The sequence below is a fragment of the Durio zibethinus genome, chromosome 8 (genome assembly GCF_047325235.1).
Source record: "Durio zibethinus cultivar Kanyao isolate XHJ-2024 chromosome 8, ASM4732523v1, whole genome shotgun sequence".
Classification (NCBI taxonomy): domain Eukaryota; kingdom Viridiplantae; phylum Streptophyta; class Magnoliopsida; order Malvales; family Malvaceae; genus Durio; species Durio zibethinus.
The window spans coordinates 25,565,222-25,585,839 of NC_143169.1; the positions used below are offsets into that span (position 1 = coordinate 25,565,222).

The following is a 20,618-nucleotide window of genomic DNA, read 5'->3' on the forward strand; positions in this document are numbered from 1 at the left end:
GTTGCAGCTTACGTAGATATGGAAATTTTGAGTTGCAATTCTCAGAAAACATGCATAGTTTTAGAAGGCGTTAATTATAGTTCAAGAAAGCTATTAATTACGCTTTTAGTAACTGAATTTTGAAAAAGCATAAAAAATGGTACCTGAAAAAAATAAAATATACAATTTGTACCATGAATTTGTAAATAATGTATTATTTTAATTTAAATATTGATATTATTAACTTAATTTGTTTATATAGTATTTAATTAATATAATTTTGTTATATATATGTTATTTGTTAAACAAAAAATAAAATATTTTATAAAAACTTCATTTGCATGATTTTAGATAATTTTTATGGTGCTAGTTAAAAATATATATATTTTAATTTTTATTAAAAAAATATTGATAGTGTTTTTAAATAAAAATAATATATAATTTAAAAATTTAGAGTGTAAATTATATATATATATATATATTTTAGATACTAATATATATAGTTTTCTTAAATTTAAGTGCAAAAAATGTAATTAACTCTTTGAGAAACTATGAAAGGTGCCTGTGAAAACATTGAACCGAGCACACCTCATTCCGCTATTTCTATTGGGATCCTTAATGTTTATCATTATTGCAACTTCAAATTTTGGTTTTAACTTTTTGAGCTTGGACATGACTTTCATTTGCATGATGAAAGTGGTTTCCTTGAAATGATTTGCTTGAAGTGATTGATTGTTGTAGTCCGGCGGTGCATCATGTGTAAGTTAAGGCTGTTTATAAGGGCTTAGCTTGGCTACAACAAAGTTCTCATCTCCACCCCCTATTCCTAGGAAAGTCTACAACAGGCAGCAAACAGTAGATGAAGTGTTCGTGAAGCAAAGCCTTAGAATCGATGCCTGCATTTCTACATTCAGCGTGAAGAAAGACATGAAATTTCATATCCATATGTCATGGATGTTTAATGGAGTTAATGGAATTACTACCATCGTTTGTTGCTTTTGTAAAGTGAAAATAATGGAGAATATGTTTGGGAGTTATGTCGGAGCATGCGTATTGAAGTAATTTGTAAAAAGAAGGCATCGAATCGAAGTGAAATCTCGGCTGACAGAAGAAGCAAAGCTTATGCTTTTTTACTTTCTGCTGCATTCTTATTTCATATTTTATTGAATTATATGTACTTTTTCCCTTTTCTTTTTATTCTTTAATCCTGCTTTTCTTCTTTTTCTTTTGTTTGATGCAGACATAGCTCAACTAAGCAAACCAAACTGTACAAGAAAGAGAGGAACAGATCAGAGTGAAAAAAAATTTTCCAAGGTGCTTCCAATTAGATTGGAGATGCATCTACTCTTTGCTGCCTCCTCTAAAGACAACACCAGAGGAGCCTTGGGTCAGGGTAGCTGGTTGAGTGAGTGTACCTTATGCCAACAAACAAAGGCCATTTTGTTGGTCTTTTGGGCCTAGTAGGTCATTGATGAAACGCCTCTGGACTTTGGGCTTGGAAGAAGTTGGCGTCTTAGGTCTAACATTGGCTGTCAACTCAGACCTTACTTTTAGCCTAAAACTAGCCATTGATTATTTCACCGATTGCCTAAAAAAATAGTCCATCACATGTTTAAGCAGTGGAAAAGAAATACAGTGAAACTGAAAATGACAGCAAATACTCAAAGAATACTCAAAGAGAAAATGGGTTAGGGGCAACTCATGTGTTTATCATCCGTAGCGTGTATTGCTGGATTGGGATTTGGGGTCCATCAGGTCAACAAAAGTGGTGGACTTCAACATCAATTCTTTTGACTGGGTCCGTTTATGGTGGTTCACCAACAGTCCCTACTTACTGCTTTTCTTTTCTGAAATGAAGAGCGGAAAATGGTGAGCCCAACAGGAAGCAAGAAAGCTTCCATAATGCTATCATCTCAAAAAAGCCAATACCATACCATTACCAACCACAAAAAAGGCCAATTTGTAGCCATGATTGTGGAGTAGACGAAGGTTGTGACCATGCCATTGGGGTTTGGGATGAAAGAAGAGAAAAAAATAAACAAATAAAAAAAGACCTGAGTAGACGTTTGGTCTCCTCTCCCCCTAATTACAAGCAAGAGCTCTGTTGGGATATGATGAAATTGGAAGGCCATATAAGGAGGGGCCATCCTCTTGAAACACTCTTGGATTAAAGCAAGACCCATTTCTCCTAAGATATTTTGGTGGGTCAACCCTAAATTCTTTTAAACCAGACTCCAGACAGACAGTCTAAATGCACTATTTTTCCCACCATTTGAGTTCATAGTCGTGGAGTTAATAACTTGGGATTGAGTTTCAACATCATGCAAATGTTTTTGGAAGAAAACTTATTTTCCTGGAAAAGTTTATAATTGGTTAACACATACTATCATAGTCTATTGGCACTGAATAAGTTTGGAATTTGCTTACCAAATAAGTTAATGTTCGTTGTGTGAATGAGCTCGTCACATAAGAGTTTAAACTGCAATTAACGATATTTTATTGTTTAATTTTTTTAAAAGATTATCTCTTCAAAATTGGGTTTCCATGTATATTCATTCATTTTCATAGACACTTCCCAACAAAATGCAACTTTATCATATATGGTGGACAAGCAGGGAGTCTTGTAAATTTGAAAAGGGTAGTCTCATCGTCTCATTCTTATTTAACATCAAAAGAAGTGCAAAACAAGTGAAAATGCAATCATAAGGCTCACTGAACAAGAGTGCATGCAAAGGAGAGGATTGTAGTTGATGAAAGATGATTAGATAACAATAATAATTAAAATAATTATGTGATTGCAATAATGGCTATTAGGAGTATATATATTTATAATACAAATGCGTAAATGGGATGAAATTTGAAGGCGTGAGGGAGTTGGTATTAAGAAGGTATAAACATATGCTTCAAGACAAAGGCCATTGATGCCGTTTTTAGATCCCTCTACAGACATGACACCATACAAAAACACGACACCATGTGAAAACTTCCTAGCAACAAATTTATTTGTTTTAATAAAGCGATGATAGTTTCAATAATCAATTTCATTTGAGAAGAGTTTAGCAACTTGTAAGTCAAAGACAAAACGCAAAAATGAAAAAAAGGAAATGATACTTCAGATATACTTGTTTAGAACTTGGCAGCCGCCCTGGAACCATCATGACAGCACCAGCAATAATTTGGAGCAAAGAATCCAATTGCATAGTGTTATCTTCTAAAATCATAAACTTTAATTTTCTTGGTTAATGAAGTTAAACTATCAAAGAAAAATTAAAAAGAAAAAAATTGCGCCATGATTCTGTCATACTGATATATGGTTTGACTTGGCAATTTTTTTTTTCTTATTAATGGGAAAACAAGAAAGTTATTACATAGATGTGGCTATGAGTTGTTAAGATCTTCCAATTCTACACCGTATAAAGACTGGCAATGACTTTGTAAAAACGATCAAATTCTATACACTGCATAGATTCCATAGAAATTACAAAATTATTGTTCTTATAGGAATACAAAAATGTCAGTTTTTTTTTTTTTAATAAAGGATTATAAATGTTAGGATATGAATCTTCAAATGTCACATGACAGTATGATCTAACTAAGGATCCAAATTCAAAAGTGTCAAAATTTGATCGAGTTTGGTTCGGATAAAAAACAAAAAGAAAATAACGTTTTTTTATATCTCTTAAATCATTTAATTTGAAGCTGTAAATATTACCACTAGGTGGAAAAAATAGAAATGTTTTTGATTAGGGTGGCTTAGCTATTAATGATTCTGGGTTTATCTTTTCTAGTTTTCTGATTTTGGTTATAATTCTCAGGTTACAATGCCGTTTGCTCCATGAAAGTTCAAAGAAGGCTGCTACAATTTTCATCTTATATCCTTTAAGGAATGTATAGCTGCAATCCTTCTAGACATAAATTGTTGGTGAGTAAACAGTATATCTCCTCTTGGAAGTCAACAGAAACCTATTACAAAATCTTGTTTCTGTATAGGATTAAAAGTCAAGATTAGTCATTGCAACAATTTCCATTCCGAATTCAAAACACAGCTGGTACAATTTTCTAATTTCCTTACAGAGATTACAAGACATATTTGCAAGCAAATAACTATGGTTTCTTGCACCAAATAACCATCCATCCAACACTGTCCACAATTCTGAGTTGGTAAAAGTGTGAAGTCGGTGATCTTGATCTTGACCCTGTAAACCAATAGATCAGACCAGTTGCATCAACTCCAATACCTCTGTCAAGCAATGGATCTTTACTGTAAAAATTTAGATCTTGTTCATATGATAACAGAAGTTGCTTAGTTATTGACATAAAATCATGTATGAGGACATACAGATATGACTCTTGTGCCTAAAAATTGTATGATATCCTTTTCTGATGGGCTGGTTGATTGGGAAAAGAGGTGCAATAGAAAGGTTGCCACTGCCAGGGTGACGGTGAAAGAGTTGGCGTTTCCTTTAATAATAGAACTGCACATTTGTCTGTTGTTACTAGACAAAGAGTTCATGCTCACTTATCTCTTTTTTTCTTTCACCCTCTAAGAAAAAACAACTATACAGAAATTTGATTCAAATTTACATTTCTTTCAATCAAATTCTCTTTCTTTTGATTCAAATTTCTCATTGGACTGAAATCCAAAATGCTTGAATAACATAATGCTATTCTTCTAAACAATTTATATTCTAAGTCTCTTTCTTTCAATGTATCAATCATATTTGTTTGAATGCTTTGAATTTTTAGCAAAGTAAACATAAAAGAGTTCTTGTCACATACGGTCAGAAGAATACTAAAAAGTTTTTTTTTTTTTTATTAAAAAGTCTTTTTCTTAAAATGTCACTATAAATAAAGGCCTCCCTCTGTTCTCTCCTCCCTATACACTTAAAAGAGAACATTTTCATCATCCCAAAAAAAAAGCTTCTCCTTTGCCTTCAAAAGCATAAAACAAAGTTAACCAAGAAGAAAATGGCCACCCAAGTCTACATTGTGTAAGAATTCTAATCTTGTTTCTTTGGGGTTTCTGTGTTTTGTAGCCACAATTGAATTTTTTTCTTTGTTTCTTGTCATTGCTCTGTTTTTTCTTGTATTTTTTCTTCTGCATTTAGCCATTAAGTTATGAAATTCTATATTTTCTTATGAATCAGATAATTTTGGTTCTGGGGTTTTGTTTTAGTGATTAATTCTGTTAAAATTGATTACATTAACAATTTAGTTTATGCTTTCTTGTTTTTCTTCACCTTAGTCTTTCTTTTTTAAGTTAAAAAGAGTTTCAACTATGTATTGTTGATGAGAGATCGGTTCTCACTATGAGATATATTGGTTTGAACAGATTCGATTCTGTTTACAGTATGCTTGAATCCGTATTTGTATCTCTTTTTTTTCTTTTTTTTTTTTTTTATATTCAATCTTTTTTCTTACAATAGTTTTGTGAAAATCTAAGAAGTATTTTTTTAATTGATGAGAAATGAAAACTGAGATGCTTTCTTTTCTTCTTAGTTTCTATATATTATGATCCAGCCTTAATGAGACTAGACATGGAAGAAACAGAAAGAAAATGCAGTAGAAATGTGACTTTGGTTAATTATTTACTCAATCCATGAAGGAAAAAAAAGAGAAAAAGAAAAGGCTTCTTTTGAACATTTTTGGTTTACTTGTGATGGGAACTCCTTGAGAATAAAATTTTTGTTTTGTTTTTTCAATGATTATTAATCTATGTTGATATCATACATAATTTTACCTAATACGAGTAACTCGGATCAATCATCAAAGTAAGAATTGCAAATCAAAATGAACATTTAACGGGGATTATGCTGTTAACCAGCAACAAACCAACATAAAGTGATTGTGAAACATGACCTACCATTGAAATTATCATTTGGAGAAAACTTGCTACCTCTTTTCTTTTGAAGCATCTGGTCCCATCATCCATTATTATTGTAGTCCAGTTCTTTGTGCATATAATTTACAAAGTGGCTTTCATTTTCATGGCTTCCAATGCTTGCAAATGAGCTTATATATAATAGTACGTCAAGATCACCTTTTCTTTTCATCTAGAAATAAATTATTTATATTTGTAGAACTGTTTATATGCGTGCCAACATAGAAAACAAAACACCCACAATTTTTCTTCCCTTGTTGACAGAGGTAGTCCCATCAATCACTTTCATTGATATGCACTTGTTCTGTGTAACTTTCTCCATTGTAATTGGTTTTGATCGATAATTTTCCTTGTTATAACTGTTGCATTGTTATGAAACGTACCTACCAAAAGTAATAGTACTATATATATTTTGTTGAGTAGTAACTTAAAAATTACTTGGGTGTTTGTTGCAGTTACTATTCCACGTATGGACATGTTGAGAAGCTGGCACAGGAGATTAAGAAAGGAGCTGCATCCGTTGAGGGAGTAGAAGTCAAACTCTGGCAGGTTTGATTATCTTCACAATGTTATCTTCTTGAATCAAGTTGAGATTGAAACGCAAGACTGATGCCCTTTCATTATCTTCACAGGTGCCTGAAACACTACCAGAGGAAGTTCTTGGGAAGATGGGTGCGCCACCAAAGACTGATGCCCCTATCATTACACCCAATGAGCTTGCCGAGGCTGATGGTCTGCTTTTTGGCTTTCCCACTAAATTTGGGATGATGGCTGCTCAGTTTAAAGCATTCATGGATGCAACTGGTGGTCTATGGGGAGCACAAAAGCTTGCAGGCAAACCTGCTGGAATTTTCTACAGCACTGCCTCGCAAGGTGGTGGACAAGAGACTACCCCGTGAGTATTTTCACCTTAACTATAGTAGAAGTATTAAATACCAGTTCAAATAAATTTTATTAATTTTTACTTGTTGGAAAATTTTGCAGCTTAACTGCAATCACTCAACTTGTTCACCATGGAATGATTTTTGTACCCATTGGGTATACCTTTGGTGCTGGTATGTTTGAGATGGAGAAGGTGAAGGGTGGGAGCCCTTATGGTGCAGGAACTTTTGCTGGGGATGGCTCGAGACAGCCATCTGAGCTAGAGCTAGAGCAGGCTTTTCACCAGGGGAAGTACTTCGCTGGCATTGCAAAGAAGCTCAAGGGAACAGCTTGATTTTTTCACTTATAAAAACTACTAGTAATCAGCTCTATAAACATGTTTTTTTCCTTTACTTTTACTTGTTCCAGATCTTTGATCTCCACAGAATAATATATATGCTTGATTGGGATGGATTTGTTATCACAAACTCACAGTGTTCCTTCAAGACACTAGCTTATTGTTAATGATGAAAGTTTCATTCATGAGTAGTGAATCGTCATTGATTTCAACTTTGTCTTTTGCTTGACAAAGGGACAAGTCGTATCGTAAAGCAATGATATAAGCTGGAGTGATCAACTGGAAGTTGTTTTGTATTTAAACGTTTAGAACCAAAATCCATGCATTGTGCTGCAAGTTGCCTTAAAAGATTCAGAGTTCACTTAGATTCAATGCCATCAGTGATCCTACATTGGCCCATTGCAAAAGGTCATAGTGACTTTCAAAAAACAAGAACTCCCACTGGAGTGACAGGTTTGTCAGCTTCATAACATGGACCAGAACTTTATTCCCTCTTTCCTCTTACAAACTCATTCAAGAATTTGATCCTGTTTCAAGATAATGGTATCACTGGTCCTGCCTTCCAGTGTGTAACTAGTGAGGAGGCCAAATTGATCATGTTTTCAACGTGCCCAAACAATTGCTTACAACTATGGGTGAAAACGAGTTTATTTGTTGATTGGCTGGATTTAAAAAAAAAAAAAAAAGTCAGAGTCGATGATTCATTAATTGTGGAATTGGTTCATGCCTGAACAAACTAAATTATATTGAAATTGCTCATAATCAAGATTTAAATATCAAATTTAATATGAATAAATTATATTTCCAATTCAAAGTAAACCGAGTATAGAGTTTGGGGACTCAAAAAAGCTGGTATTCACTGGTCCATTACTTTTTGTGATGGAGCGATCTTCTAGTCCAATTGCCTCTTTGAACATCATCTGTGTAGTTTGGGGACCAAAATATCAAGCAACCCAAAGGCCAGATTCCAAAATCCATAAGAAAAGAAGCCTATAAGAGTGAAGACATATGATGATGAGTGGTGGGTCATTTTCAATTTATGGGCAGGTATGATGATGAAGTGAAGCCATTTTTTTAAACATGGAAAATCAAGTCAGTGTTAATATCTTTGCACATTTTCAATTTCTTTTTCCCTGAAAATAACATTGAGATGGAAAATTCAACCATGGAATCTTGACTACTCCTATGATAGATTAGATCAAACTTTCATTTCGCAACTTTCTTGATATATTTGAATAATAACAATGCTGTCCCTCTTCAACTTTTAATGCAACTTGGGGTCGAAATTCTCATACAATAGAAAAAGAACTCCTTTGAAATGGGAACATTTCCGAGAGGTCAAAATGCTTGACAAAACAAGAGAAGAAAAAGTTGGCGACAAAGCTTTTTTCCCATCAAATCCATTGAAAGAATCTATAACAATGGTGTAACAAAACAGCTTTCTTGGAAGGCTATTAAAAGCCACATGGTTTGATTCGTAAATGGTGCACAAGATTAGATTCAAAGGAGCGAAAAGAAATGACCCTTTTCAAGCTAGGCAAAAACTTGTAGTAGAAGACCACTATTGTTTGAGTTTTCCTTTGATTAGCCAAAACAAGAAAAAAGGAAGTATTTTTACTAAAGTGATAGATCATACACTGCTGGGACACATATACTTTATTAACATCAACAATGATGCCTAGATGCTTTTCCTTTCTACTATTCCTTTATATGTTTCTGGTTTTGTATTTTAAGCAACCCGAAGACAAAAACAAATACATATAAGAATTTAACCTAAGTTTAACTCAAATAATTCATCCATTTTTTTAGAAAGTGATTTTCAATAAGGTTAGGGTTCAATTATATCCGGTACTTATGAATTTTCCTTCCACAATTTTCTTGGACTCCTATCTACCAAAAAATAAAATTATGTATATGAATTGAATAAAAGTTAACAAAAGATATGATCCGGATGCTTCATGTCACCAAAAGTTAATAAAAGAAAGCAGAAGTCAAGACCATAGACAAATCAAGAAAAATTATAGTACTTTTTGTTTGTCATGATCGGTTACTTGTCACAATTCTTCAATATTAAGCTTCTTTGAGAGTTTTGGATACTTGATTTAGCCCTTTATTATTTCGTTCTCTCTGATTTTTTTTCTCTCCCTTTGACATTGCTTAACAAGGTTGAATAATATCTTGTTATTAGATTTAGGATCAGATTGAAAAGCAACAATTTGAGAAAATAATGACTTCAAATGGCTGGTTAATGGATTCTCATATTATCTTACATGTCTAATGCGAAATACTATTAGGGGCAAAGAAGATCACGAAAAGTGAATGAACTTTGAAACGATTACAAGATTGCTTTTAACAAATGAGATTATTGTTTATATTATCTTCTCCAATATTAAATATTATCTGAAGTTATTTGTTTCCTTTTCTTATTTTTGGTATAAAGTAGCTCGTAATCTAAATATAAAATAAAAGATTATCGATATTAAAATTTAAATTTTAAATTTATTGGATACCTATCATCTCTTCAAAATAATTATATGGATCAATTAAACTAAGTCTCAGAATTTGGTTTCTTGTCTTCTTTCTTTTGATTTTTATCATCTTAATTGAAAAGCAGTTGAGTTGTGTAATTGTAGTTCAACTCCCTTTTATTTCTTTTTTTAGCAATAGTTTTCAATACAATGAAGAAAGGATAGTAAGGATAAAGTGGAAAAAAAAGGAATAAAAGACAAAAAAAATCCATATATCATGTAAGTAAAGAGAAAGTGGATCTTCTTAATCATATCTAAAAGAAAAAAAAATTTACATTGATTGAAATAATAAAAATATATGTGACATCTTTAAAAGATGTCAAAGGATATTATTATTGCCTTAAAAACTATGGTTACTATTGCATTATGCTTGCTCCTATTAATTGAGGATAAAGTTGCTGAAAATTCCATATTGCTTGTCAAGAAAAGTTATGGCATTCAACAGTGGAGCTGGCACAAAATTCTAATGATTAGAAAGTGATAATTATGGGTTAAGCAAGTTTTAGCAGTGATCAAAGGATAATTAACTTAATTACAACTTTTAGGAACATTCAATTACTTTTGTACACATTAAACATGTCAAAAGTAATACATTTCATAAGTATATCTAGTGCCATAACAACACAAAAATTAAGGATCCTAGGTTATTAAGAGCTTGTTAATTATTTGAGCAAATAAAAAAAAAAAAAAAAAGACCACCATTGCTTTGGAAATAGATGATTGTAAGATAGAGCAGTTGGAGTCTTGGCTTTTACCTTTAGAAAAAAGACCTACATAAAATTTCATAAGTAAAGTTTATGAAAATTTTTATTAAAAATAAGTAAAAATTAAAATCAAAAGTCAAAAATATAAATTGAAAGATTTCATCACATAGATCAAATATGTAAAATTTGAAAAAAAATTTTAATAAATTTATTAAATAAGTATTTTTAATAAAAATATTGATAAAATTTTTACCATTAAATAAATATAAATTAAATTTGAATTATAAATAATTTTTTTAATAATTTTTTTATATATTAATAATTTTTACATTAAATTTTATTAATCAATAGATTTAAAATTTTTTATTAAAAATTTTATTTATTTATTTTTTTTAAAAAAATTTCATATAAATTTTATCACATTATAGTTAAAATGTATGAATATATTTCACCCCATTGTGGCCAAAGGCCAGTGGCTGTTTTCCCAATACAAAAGCATGATTTCTGCTCCCCAATAAGATAAAATCTTAAAGCTCAAAGAGCCACGCGCACACTCAAGCACAAATGAAGAATTGAAGAGAGTTGTCTTTCTCTCTCAAGCAAAATAATGAAGAAACCCTAAAAGCAAGAACAGTGGGCCGCCCTCTGACTGCCACTACCACATTCCAAAACTATTATATTCTTTTTCATCATTTACTTTTAAAAAGTCTGAAAATAAAGGTTTTTTTTTATTTTTATATATTTTGTACTCTTATTTTTATATTTAAAATTTATTATTTAGAAAAATAAATTTAAAATATTAAATTCATAAAAATTAAAATTCTTTTTATTGTGTAAAAGTAAAATAAGAACATAAATTGAGAAGAAAGAATACAAGAAGAAAAATTAAAAAAGTTGAAACCCCAATCAAATGAGCTCCACTCATTCCTAATCAGTCTTGTGAAATTCAGATACAATAATCTCTTCATTTATTTTCTGTCCTTTAGTAAATTTGATGACAAAAGGGATGGCTGCCTATATAGAAATACTCAACAGGAACAAAAGGGTCTCTGTAATCCCCATCTGCTAAATTCAGCTACTAACATCAACAAACAACAACAAAATAAATAATCTAAGTATATATATATATATATTATATGAGCTAATTCATGTCGATTTTCGCTGAATTTAGCACTTGTTCCCGTTGCTGATCTCCTCCAACTATAACTAATAAGTAATACTTGGATTATTGAAAGCAAAAAAAAAAAAAAAAAACCCTATGTTTATCGTCCTTTTTTTTTTTTTTAATCCTTCGAGGGTTGGGTTCCTACTCATTTGCTGTTGTAGCTGGCCCAGCAGTACTCCAACACACTATGCTCGTTTCTGTCCAACACACTAGGTCTATCAAGACTACTGGTACAGTAAAGCAATGTATAGCCTTCTAAGTTTTCCATTATCTTTTCTTTTTCCACATTCTGAATTGAAGTTATGGCCGGACTCGGAGCTGGTAAGTAACTAATACTACAGTAGTTGTTGTACAACTCGCTTTAGTTTTATTAATTGTCTTTCTCTCTACCTGAAAGTTCCACCAAATTTTGGCGTCCAAAAATCAGCTGTGGTCTCATTAGCAACGGGGAATGTGCTCGAGATTGGCACCAAACAAAGCCCCCGGCTTCTTAGATCTTGCTTTGGCCCTTCTGGGTCTTTCAACTTATCAGTACTCTGCAAGAAAAAAAAGAGAGTGCAGAATTGTTCAAAATCAGAATAAGACAATTACTGCATTATTCAAATAGCAATTGGTAGTTATTATTTGCAGACTGAAAAAGATGACCAGTTATCATCAGTCATTGATATATATATATATATATATGTATATACCTGTAGTTGTTGTATGGAAGCTGCTGCTTGTTTCATATATGGAGTACTTAAAACCTGAAATTACGTAAAAATAACATTTTTTCAATTCAATTCAGAATCATCTAGATATTAGCTTTATCTTCATCTTATATTAAAAAATGAAAAGGAATAAAAAGAAGAAGATAGTGGAACATACACTGACTTGATCATGGAGGAACTTGATGTATTCAATAGCTTCTTGCAGAACAGAAGCAGTATCAGTCTGAGAAAAAGGTAAGGTACACATTAACCCAAAGGCCAAGACAAAAAATAAAGCTTTCAATTATATAATCTTTGAAAATTTGAAAGAAAAAACAAAAATTAAGAAAAAGTATAGTAGAAGAAAAATCCAAAAATTCACCTTTCCGAAAGGTGAAACTAATTGCTGGAGCGCAGTGATTCGGTCCCCTATCTTCTCTTTCCGAACCTGATAAAAATTGCTGTAAACTATTATCTAATTCTTTGAATAAACGATCACTTGCTTTGCTTGGAAGGAAAAAGCTCGAAGATCCCACCAGTAAAGAAACTTGGTTAAATTTATATTGTAGTACCTTAAAAGTTGGTAATGGCGATGGCGTTTCAATTCTTGTCCTTTTAAATGGAGGTTCACTGCTTCCTTTCTTCATCGCTGACGTCCCCGAGTTTCTAATTTCTTCGGCGTTAGTCTGTAATACCGATCCGTAACATAAAATAAATATATCAAAATTGTCACAGAAACCCTAGCCTGGATCCAAGGCATGGACATGAAGAAGTACTTTTAAATGTGTCATCAAACTTTATTTATTTACCTTTATCGTGAGGCTGGGGCAATTAGGTTTCTCTTCAAGCGTTTGTACAAGAAATTGTGATTGCGGCGAGGGTAAAAACCCGGCTTTAACGTCGTTTATGCCTGTGGCAGAGGCGTTCCAAAAGGGCGTGTTGTTGGAGAAGTGCAAACTACTGGGCTGCTGCTTCGGCAACGATGGCCTTATGAAAGGAGCTAGTTTTGGCCACGAAGGTGATAATTCATTACCGTTTGCCCCAAAAGTGGATGTGGCAGACATATAGTTGATTGACCGGTTGTTGAAAAGTGAATGTTGTTGAGGTTGAAGATCAGGTTCAAACAAACTTTGTAACAGTGTTGATGGGCAGCCATATGATGCTGAATCCATTGGAAACCCAGCTGATAAGCCCTGACAGGTTGGTGTACTGTTATCGGAGCTGGTTATAGAATTCAATGTCTGCTGGTCCAATGAAAAATCTTGATTGATAGGCTTGAAAGTAGTAATGGAAGAATCTTCTTCGGGGCTTGTGTATCTCTTTGGACTCCAATCCGTTTGGATTTGAGAAGAATCCATGCCTGGTTCTTGCCGATAACTCAACCTTGAATTAATATCTTCTTGAAGAACTGAATTATAACTCTCAGGTCTCCCATTATTCTGAGTACTGCAGGCAAGGATGATAAAAAAAACAGAAAGTATATATTCAGTTGATATGGAGAATTTTAATCAAATAATTAAGTATTTTTAATGGATTGTTCAAGGAAAACCACAAAGTATAAATATTCTTGTTTCTAACTTGTGGTTGAAGCTTTGGACGATAAGGTCTTCTTTTATTTGAACTTCAACCTTAAAAATTCATGCTCATATACCAGTTATCATTATGACAGATAAAACTTACAGCAAAGATTGGTTCCAATCCGATGATGTCGATGATGAAAGGCCGAAACCCATCATTTGTAAGGTAGAATCAATCAAAATACAGCTGCCACCACTATCAGCATCTGCTTGCTGAGGCTTTTGATGATGAGCACCCTGGAAAACTATAGAGCTATGATCAGAAACCGAGTTGTTAGATTCCTGATCACAAGACCTTGCCTTGATATCCACCATATCAGTAGCCCATCCGCAGCTTCCCATGTCAACAATCCCCGTAGAACACGGCGAAGAACACCCTGAGAACATGGTTTTCGACGAATTCCACCATGTCCATCCACAAATCCCGGAATGAAATTCTTCTGCCATGGTAAAAAATTTGAAGTCTTTTTTTTTTTTTTTTTTGTTTCTTGTCTTGGCTGAGAGCTCTCTCGCCTTGAGAGTTACGTTATTTATACATGACAGGATTACCAGTGTGGTAGAGATGTGTAATTTGTATATGAAACAGTTCAAGAGTATGGATTAGTGTAAAAGAAATTACCTGACTGTGGTTGACATTTCAAGGGATGATTGGACGAAAGCATTTTGAATCGAATTTTATAAAAAAAAAAAAAATTGTAATTGTTTTAAAAATTAACTCGTTGTTCTTATGAATAAAGGATGTGGGCATATGACGATGATGATGGTGTTTGATCTGACTGCCACGTCAGTGTTATTGACCCAAATTGTTTGTAATCGGACCGTTGATATTGGGTTGAATGTAAAGCTTTGGACTACTGCCAAAAAGAAAGCTTCGAAGCGTTTACTATATTTTTGAGGCAGCCAATAGCGCGTTGTGAATGCGCGTGACTGTCACTTTCATTAAATTGGAAAATAGTCTTGATTAAAAAATTTGTGACAAAACTTTTTTTAAGGGGTTATTGGGTTTTATTTTTAAAAATATAAAAAAAATTTAAAAGAAATATTCAAACAAACACCTTAACTTTGTTGAAGCTAAAAAATTTCAAAAATTTTTTTTTTTTTCATATTTTCAACAAGAATCATATTTTTATCATAAAAACATTGTTTTCGTTGAATTTTAAAAAATAAATTTTTATATTTTCAAGAAATATTGTATTTTTTATTTTAAAAATACTGTTTTTATTAAATTCTAAAAAGTAAATGTTTTTCATATTTTTAACAAAATTTACATTTTTTATCTTAAAAATATATTTTTTGTTAAATTCTTAAAAATAATTTTTTTATAATTTTCAACAAAAATTATGTTTTTATCTAAGAAATATTGTATTTATTGAATTTTAAAATATAATTTTTTTATTTTCAAAAAAAATATTTTTATCTTAAAAATATCTTTTTTGTTAAATTATGAAAAATAATTTTTTACATATTTTAAATAAAAATTGCATTTTTAATCTTAAAAATTTCATCATTGTCAAAACTATAAAAAGTAAAATATAAAATTATTATATTTCTAAGATAAATACTATTATTTATGTCATCAAAAATACGATTAAATAAAAAAAAAAGAAAAAATTTATCTTCTTCTCCAAAATCTAAAAAACCTTAAAAAAAAGATTTTTTTTATTCTCCCTTCTTCATACTGTTAGCAATTTAGAAAACTTTAAGAATCAAATTTCATAAACTAAATTAAAAAATTAAATTACAAAAAGTAAGATTTCGATAAAAAATTTTACTCTTCTCCAAATCAAACGTCCCCTTAAAACTTTTCATGGGATACTTTCAATTAATGATTAAGGTTTAAATGTTTACTTTAATTCAAATCTTATTTATTAAAGTATTTGGTTAACTAGTGCTCTTGTATCATTTACATATGTAGAATGGCAAATGAATTTACGTTCCGAAATTTTTACAAGATGGAAATTAAAGAAAGGAAAGAAACAAGATGAAAAATCCCAAGGAGAAAATGGAAAATTATTGTTTGTTTGGTAAGTCTGAAATAGAAAAGGAAATTACCTGGAAGGACTGCCAGCATTTATTTTTCTTGTACACGGAATTATTTTTAACAAAATCAAGATCGAGTTTCCTCCATAAATGGAAAATATCCATGTTTAACGAAAGCAACAAAATAAAAAATGCCAAAATGGGAGAGTAAGTTAATGGGTCAACAAACGTAGATGACCAAAAACAACACCATGCCGCCTAATTTCTTCCATATAAAGAGATTGTGATTTTGTAAAAATTCCTTATCAACAACTTAAAGTCAACAACTTTGTTTGCCATCGATTGGGGGTCCATTTGATTGCGTGGTGTGAGGAATTCACCGAGCCGTAGTTGTGTTTTATGATTAAATCTTTAAAGATTCAGTGAATAAAATGATATTTGCGATGTGGTGTCAATTTTCCTATCACACATTCAAATGGATTTTGAATAAATTGAATAAGTGCACTTGTAAAACGAATCACCAAAGGAAAATCAAATCATTAATGTCTTTGGTCATGAGTCCAAAAAAAAAATTCAAATTTAAATATTTAATTATATAAAATATTTCACCTGCAATTTTTATTAGTAGTTAAATTCTTATAAAGAGTTTACTTATTGGGATTAATTAATTGAATTTATTGATTATGGTAAAGCTGATTAGATCTTAAAAAAAAAAAAAAAAAAGCAATGAAATTGTGGAAAATAGTTGACTTTTGAAGAATTAGAAGGTAAGTTAGGTCTAATTTTCTCTAAAAATACAAGGAAAGAGACTTTTTTTTTTGGGTTTAATTTCAAGTTTCAACTCTTCTAAACTTGCTTGACATTGATACTTCATCAAGTCATAATCCATGAATCAAACTTTCAACCAATGATTTTGGTCAATTTTGATAGACGTGGGGTTATATATCTTAATAAATTTCATAAACAATCAAATAAAGTAAAGTTCCATGGTGATTGATCTTAATTAGGATCTTGGCAATAATCTTTTATATGGAGTGTCGCCTAATGTTGACTTTGTTGGAACATGGGTCGAATGCTATACAAGTAAACTTTTCATTTTGGGCAGTCAAAGGGAAAAACAAATTAAATTGTGAAAGTTTTAATCCTACCAAGACATTAGTCAAGGCTAAGGTCCAATCCCATTTGATTAATTATTTTGCTTTGGGTTTTGCTATTAATATACTATATTTGCTCCCACAGCCAATGGATAAATGGGTCTTGAAATTAAGCAAAAGGGCAACTATGCTCCCACATCTTAAGATTTCACAACATGAGATTTTTTTTTTTCTTTTATTTTTTACACTTACTTGATAATTACTCGTTAATAATGATCAAGTTCTTAATTAGATTTCCATTCTTTTTTAATCCACAAAAATATACTCACTCTGTCACAAATTATTTGAGTGTTATTAATTTTCATGAAGTTGAAAAAATTTTTAATTTTAATATATTTAATATTAAAATTTAAATTATTTTTATAAAATTAAAGTTTCATGATTTTTAATAACAAAAAATAAAAAATATTAAAAAATAATTTTAAAATATAAAAAAATAAAAATATAGAATATTAAAAAAGATATAATTTTAAAAAATCCTAAAAAAATGGAAAGGAAAGAATATAAAAACTATATGAATCAAATACATACTAGTAAAATAAGAAAAGAAGAAGAATTATATAATAATGTATGTCAATATAATAATTAAGATGCAGATGTGCCACTTTCCATTATTCCACACTTTTGATATGCTTAGGGCCTAATTATTTTTTTTTTTAAGAACAGTTCGGTAAAAATTCTTTGGCTTTTTAACTAACTTGTTAACTTTACAAACCGCCAATGAATTGAGCTTTGTGAGAGAGAGAGAGAATTTGATGTCATGCTTACATAAGATAATGTGACCAAAGACGACGGAAAGAGACGAGAAGAGACAAATGAGTCAACCTGGGGGCCACGCGGCGTGCGCGCGTGCCAGGACACACTTGCGACAATGTTTGGCGCTGTAAGAGTCAAAGTACGATGGTGACAGGTTCTTGCCATTTCATAATTTCATTTCTGACAGTCATCCGGTTACATTCATACTTGATCTCCGATAAGAACTTACATTAAGTTTTTGAATAAAGTTTTTGAATTTTTTTATTAAAATAATTTAATAAAAAATATGAATTAATAAATTGATAAAATTTAATAAAAAAATTAATAATATATAAAAATTTTATTAAAAATATATTTTATAATTAAAATTTGATCATACTTATTTAATTATAATAATTTTATCAAAATTTTTATTAAAAATATTTATTTATAATATATATCATAATTTTTAAATTTGATCTATATAATAAAATTTTTTAATTTTAATTTTTACTTAATCGAATTTAATAAAAAATTTTACGAATTTTATTTAAAAAATTTTATCAAATATATTTTTATATGAAATCATCTCTGCTACTTCAACCATATATTTGTGATTAGAAATAAAAGGAGTTAAAATGTAAAAAAGCAATTTCCAACTTGCATATATGGATTATGGTGCTGCCATTACAAAAGACAAAGGGGGCATCATCGTATCTGTTCTACCTAATTATCAAATGTGAGAAACAAAGTTTGGGTCGGTCTAGCTGATCAGACTATCTCATGTTAAGACAGCATGGTCACTTTCCATTAATTGATGCAAAAAGGAGAGTAATTCACGCCCGTCAATCCTTCGGATTTTCTTGCCTGTCTTCTTGTCATCGTGGAATGTTTTCTCTCTCTCTCTCTCTCTCTCTCTCTCTCTTTTCAGATTTGGAAATCTATTGTTTGGAGGGTAATTAATTGATCGGTTTGATTAAATTTAATTTAAAAATTAATAATTAAATTAATTAATTTTTATTTAATAAATAATTTAATTAATCAAAAAATTTTAAATAATCAATCATAATCGAATCTATTAAAATTAATTTGATTTAATCTATTCAATTAAATAATTGAATATTTGATTTTTTTCTCTTATTATGAAAAATTATATTTAATAAAATTTAAATTTAAGTATAATTTAAACTAAATCATTAAAAAATTTAATAATTTCAATAACATTTTACAAAAAAAAAAAACAAATAAAACTATTCATCTTAGTTTATTTACCCTTACTTATAAAAAAATTAATTAATTCAATCGATTTGATTATCAATTTTGTAAACTAAAAATCTACTATAATCAAAACCAAATTACTTAAACCAAATTAATTATTTTTCATCAATTTCGATAGATCAAATCAATTTCAACCAATTTTTACTCACTCCTACTATTGCTCATGTCATGCCTTATGACTCATCCGACCACATATTCCAAATGGATCCGAAACATTATTGTTCAAGCTTGTCATTACCATTAGTTCACTTCCAATAAACTTAGGATGGTAATTGATAAACCATCAACTTGGGCGAAACGTGCATGAAAAAGCATCCTTGATTAAAATTAAGTCCTGTTTGAATTTATGAATATGCAATTAATTTCAAACATTTATGCATCTTATTAATAGAGATGGTGCCGAAACGTACATATATAATTAATTGAATACATGTATTTGTATGTGGAAATAATGTAATACTGAGAGAATCATGAGGTGTAAAAGATGAAAGAAAACAAGGACGAACAAACACATAGATATGGTTGAGAAGATAGGAATAGTGGCCTTGGTAAAGAAACCCAAGCTATCACAATGGCAACCAGAAGCGGGCACAAAAACACGTTCCAAAGAGCCCACAAGTAAGGAAAAAGAGGTAAAAAACAAATACTAACAAAATGTGAACAACATACATAAATGGAGAAAGGTGAGGAGAAAGAAAGAGAGAGTCCATGAATTTTGTGGCCATGGGTTGACCAACAAATTAAGGGTTTTTGAGAGTTCGACTCCAAATTTGTCCATATGTTTTGTGATTCCAACGTGTGTGGTGTTTTGCCTTGTTTGGTCAACCCCAAACTCGGTGAAACACGCACCATAGCCACAGCAGCCCCCATTTCCTCCTTTTCTACATCGCTTCCTTCTACACATATCCTTTTCCTTCCCTATTACTATAATCTAGTTTTAAAGTGGCTTAATTGTTTATGTGGTATAGTAGTTGCAATACATGATTTCCCTGAAATCGTAATATGAAAAAAAAAAAAATATATATATATATATAAGTTAAAATTTGAATTCATAATTGCTAAAACAATAGTTCATTTACAAATGATACTTTAACCAAACTCAATTAACGAAAGGAAAATAATTATAATGATAACGATTGTGATAATCTTTTTTTTAGTAAGGAGATCAACCAACGGTTTAGTGACAAGCATGATTTATTTAAATTCATGTGTGGCGTCTATGGCATGCTTAATGAGAAAGTGATTAAAGATAAAATTAAAAGCTCTAAGCAATTTCCCTTTTTCTTGCCGTCCTATCTCTGAATTCTATCATTTGGGAGTCATTATTAATGTTAGGATTATTTGTTCAAATCCTGGTAATTCTCACCTACTTCTCCCCCCATTTTTTTGCTTTCAATAATACTATAACCCAATTGTAACTTGCAAATCTTTTTCTTTGAATTAGGTGCATGTTCCTTCCATGGCCATCTTTGTCTAGTTTGACTTCTATGATTTATAGGGTTGATTTTTTTTTTTTTTTAAATTCATTTTGCACCAAAGAGAAAAACTAGTCCTAAATTCCAAAGCACGACAGCTCATTAATCAAAGCTTTTGTGGACTTAAGAAACGTCACCAAAAAAAATTAGTCTTCCATTTGGTGGGGTTGACATGGAATGTTGACCCATGTAATTTGAAACATTCTTTTTAGTCATTCGAGGGTCCCCAAATAATACTCCCCATCCCTTTTAAT

The 20,618-nt window shown here is 30.9% G+C and overlaps 2 protein-coding genes across 3 annotated transcripts; one reads left to right on the top strand and one right to left on the bottom strand.

Annotated features, from left to right (window-relative positions):
* Positions 1-4,840: 4,840 nt before the first annotated feature.
* Positions 4,841-7,291, top strand: LOC111278664 (putative NAD(P)H dehydrogenase (quinone) FQR1-like 1). Its single transcript, XM_022865289.2, has 4 exons — positions 4,841-4,970; positions 6,316-6,409; positions 6,493-6,755; positions 6,845-7,291. Exons 1-4 carry the CDS (start codon positions 4,948-4,950, stop codon positions 7,074-7,076), a joined length of 612 nt encoding a protein of 203 aa, XP_022721024.1. The 5' UTR covers positions 4,841-4,947; the 3' UTR covers positions 7,077-7,291.
* Positions 7,292-11,196: 3,905 nt separating this feature from the next.
* Positions 11,197-14,344, bottom strand: LOC111278665 (transcription factor bHLH112-like). Of its 2 annotated transcripts, none has more exons than XM_089764977.1 (7): positions 13,846-14,344; positions 12,975-13,611; positions 12,738-12,851; positions 12,548-12,613; positions 12,350-12,409; positions 12,169-12,222; positions 11,197-12,012 (listed from the first exon to the last, which is right to left on the bottom strand). In XM_089764977.1, exons 1-7 carry the CDS (start codon positions 14,187-14,189, stop codon positions 11,863-11,865), a joined length of 1,425 nt encoding a protein of 474 aa, XP_089621103.1. In that variant the 5' UTR covers positions 14,190-14,344; the 3' UTR covers positions 11,197-11,862. The 2 variants fall into 2 exon arrangements, with proteins under 2 accessions (XP_089621103.1, XP_022721025.2); XM_022865290.2 differs by having other exon boundaries at positions 12,344-12,409; positions 13,846-14,332.
* Between the last annotated feature and the right edge of the window lie 6,274 nt (positions 14,345-20,618).

Coding starts and splice junctions, on each gene's coding strand:
- LOC111278664 (XM_022865289.2), top strand. CDS start 4,948: ATGGCCACCCAAGTCTACATTGT. Junction 4,971..6,315: donor GCCACCCAAGTCTACATTGT/GTAAGAATTCTA, acceptor TGTTTGTTGCAG/TTACTATTCCACGTATGGAC. Junction 6,756..6,844: donor GGTGGACAAGAGACTACCCC/GTGAGTATTTTC, acceptor AAAATTTTGCAG/CTTAACTGCAATCACTCAAC.
- LOC111278665 (XM_022865290.2), bottom strand. CDS start 14,189: ATGGCAGAAGAATTTCATTCCGGGATTTGTGGATGGACATGGTGGAAT. Junction 12,223..12,343: donor TCCTCCATGATCAAGTCAGT/GTATGTTCCACT, acceptor ACGTAATTTCAG/GTTTTAAGTACTCCATATAT. Junction 12,013..12,168: donor CTTCCATACAACAACTACAG/GTATATACATAT, acceptor TTTTTCTTGCAG/AGTACTGATAAGTTGAAAGA.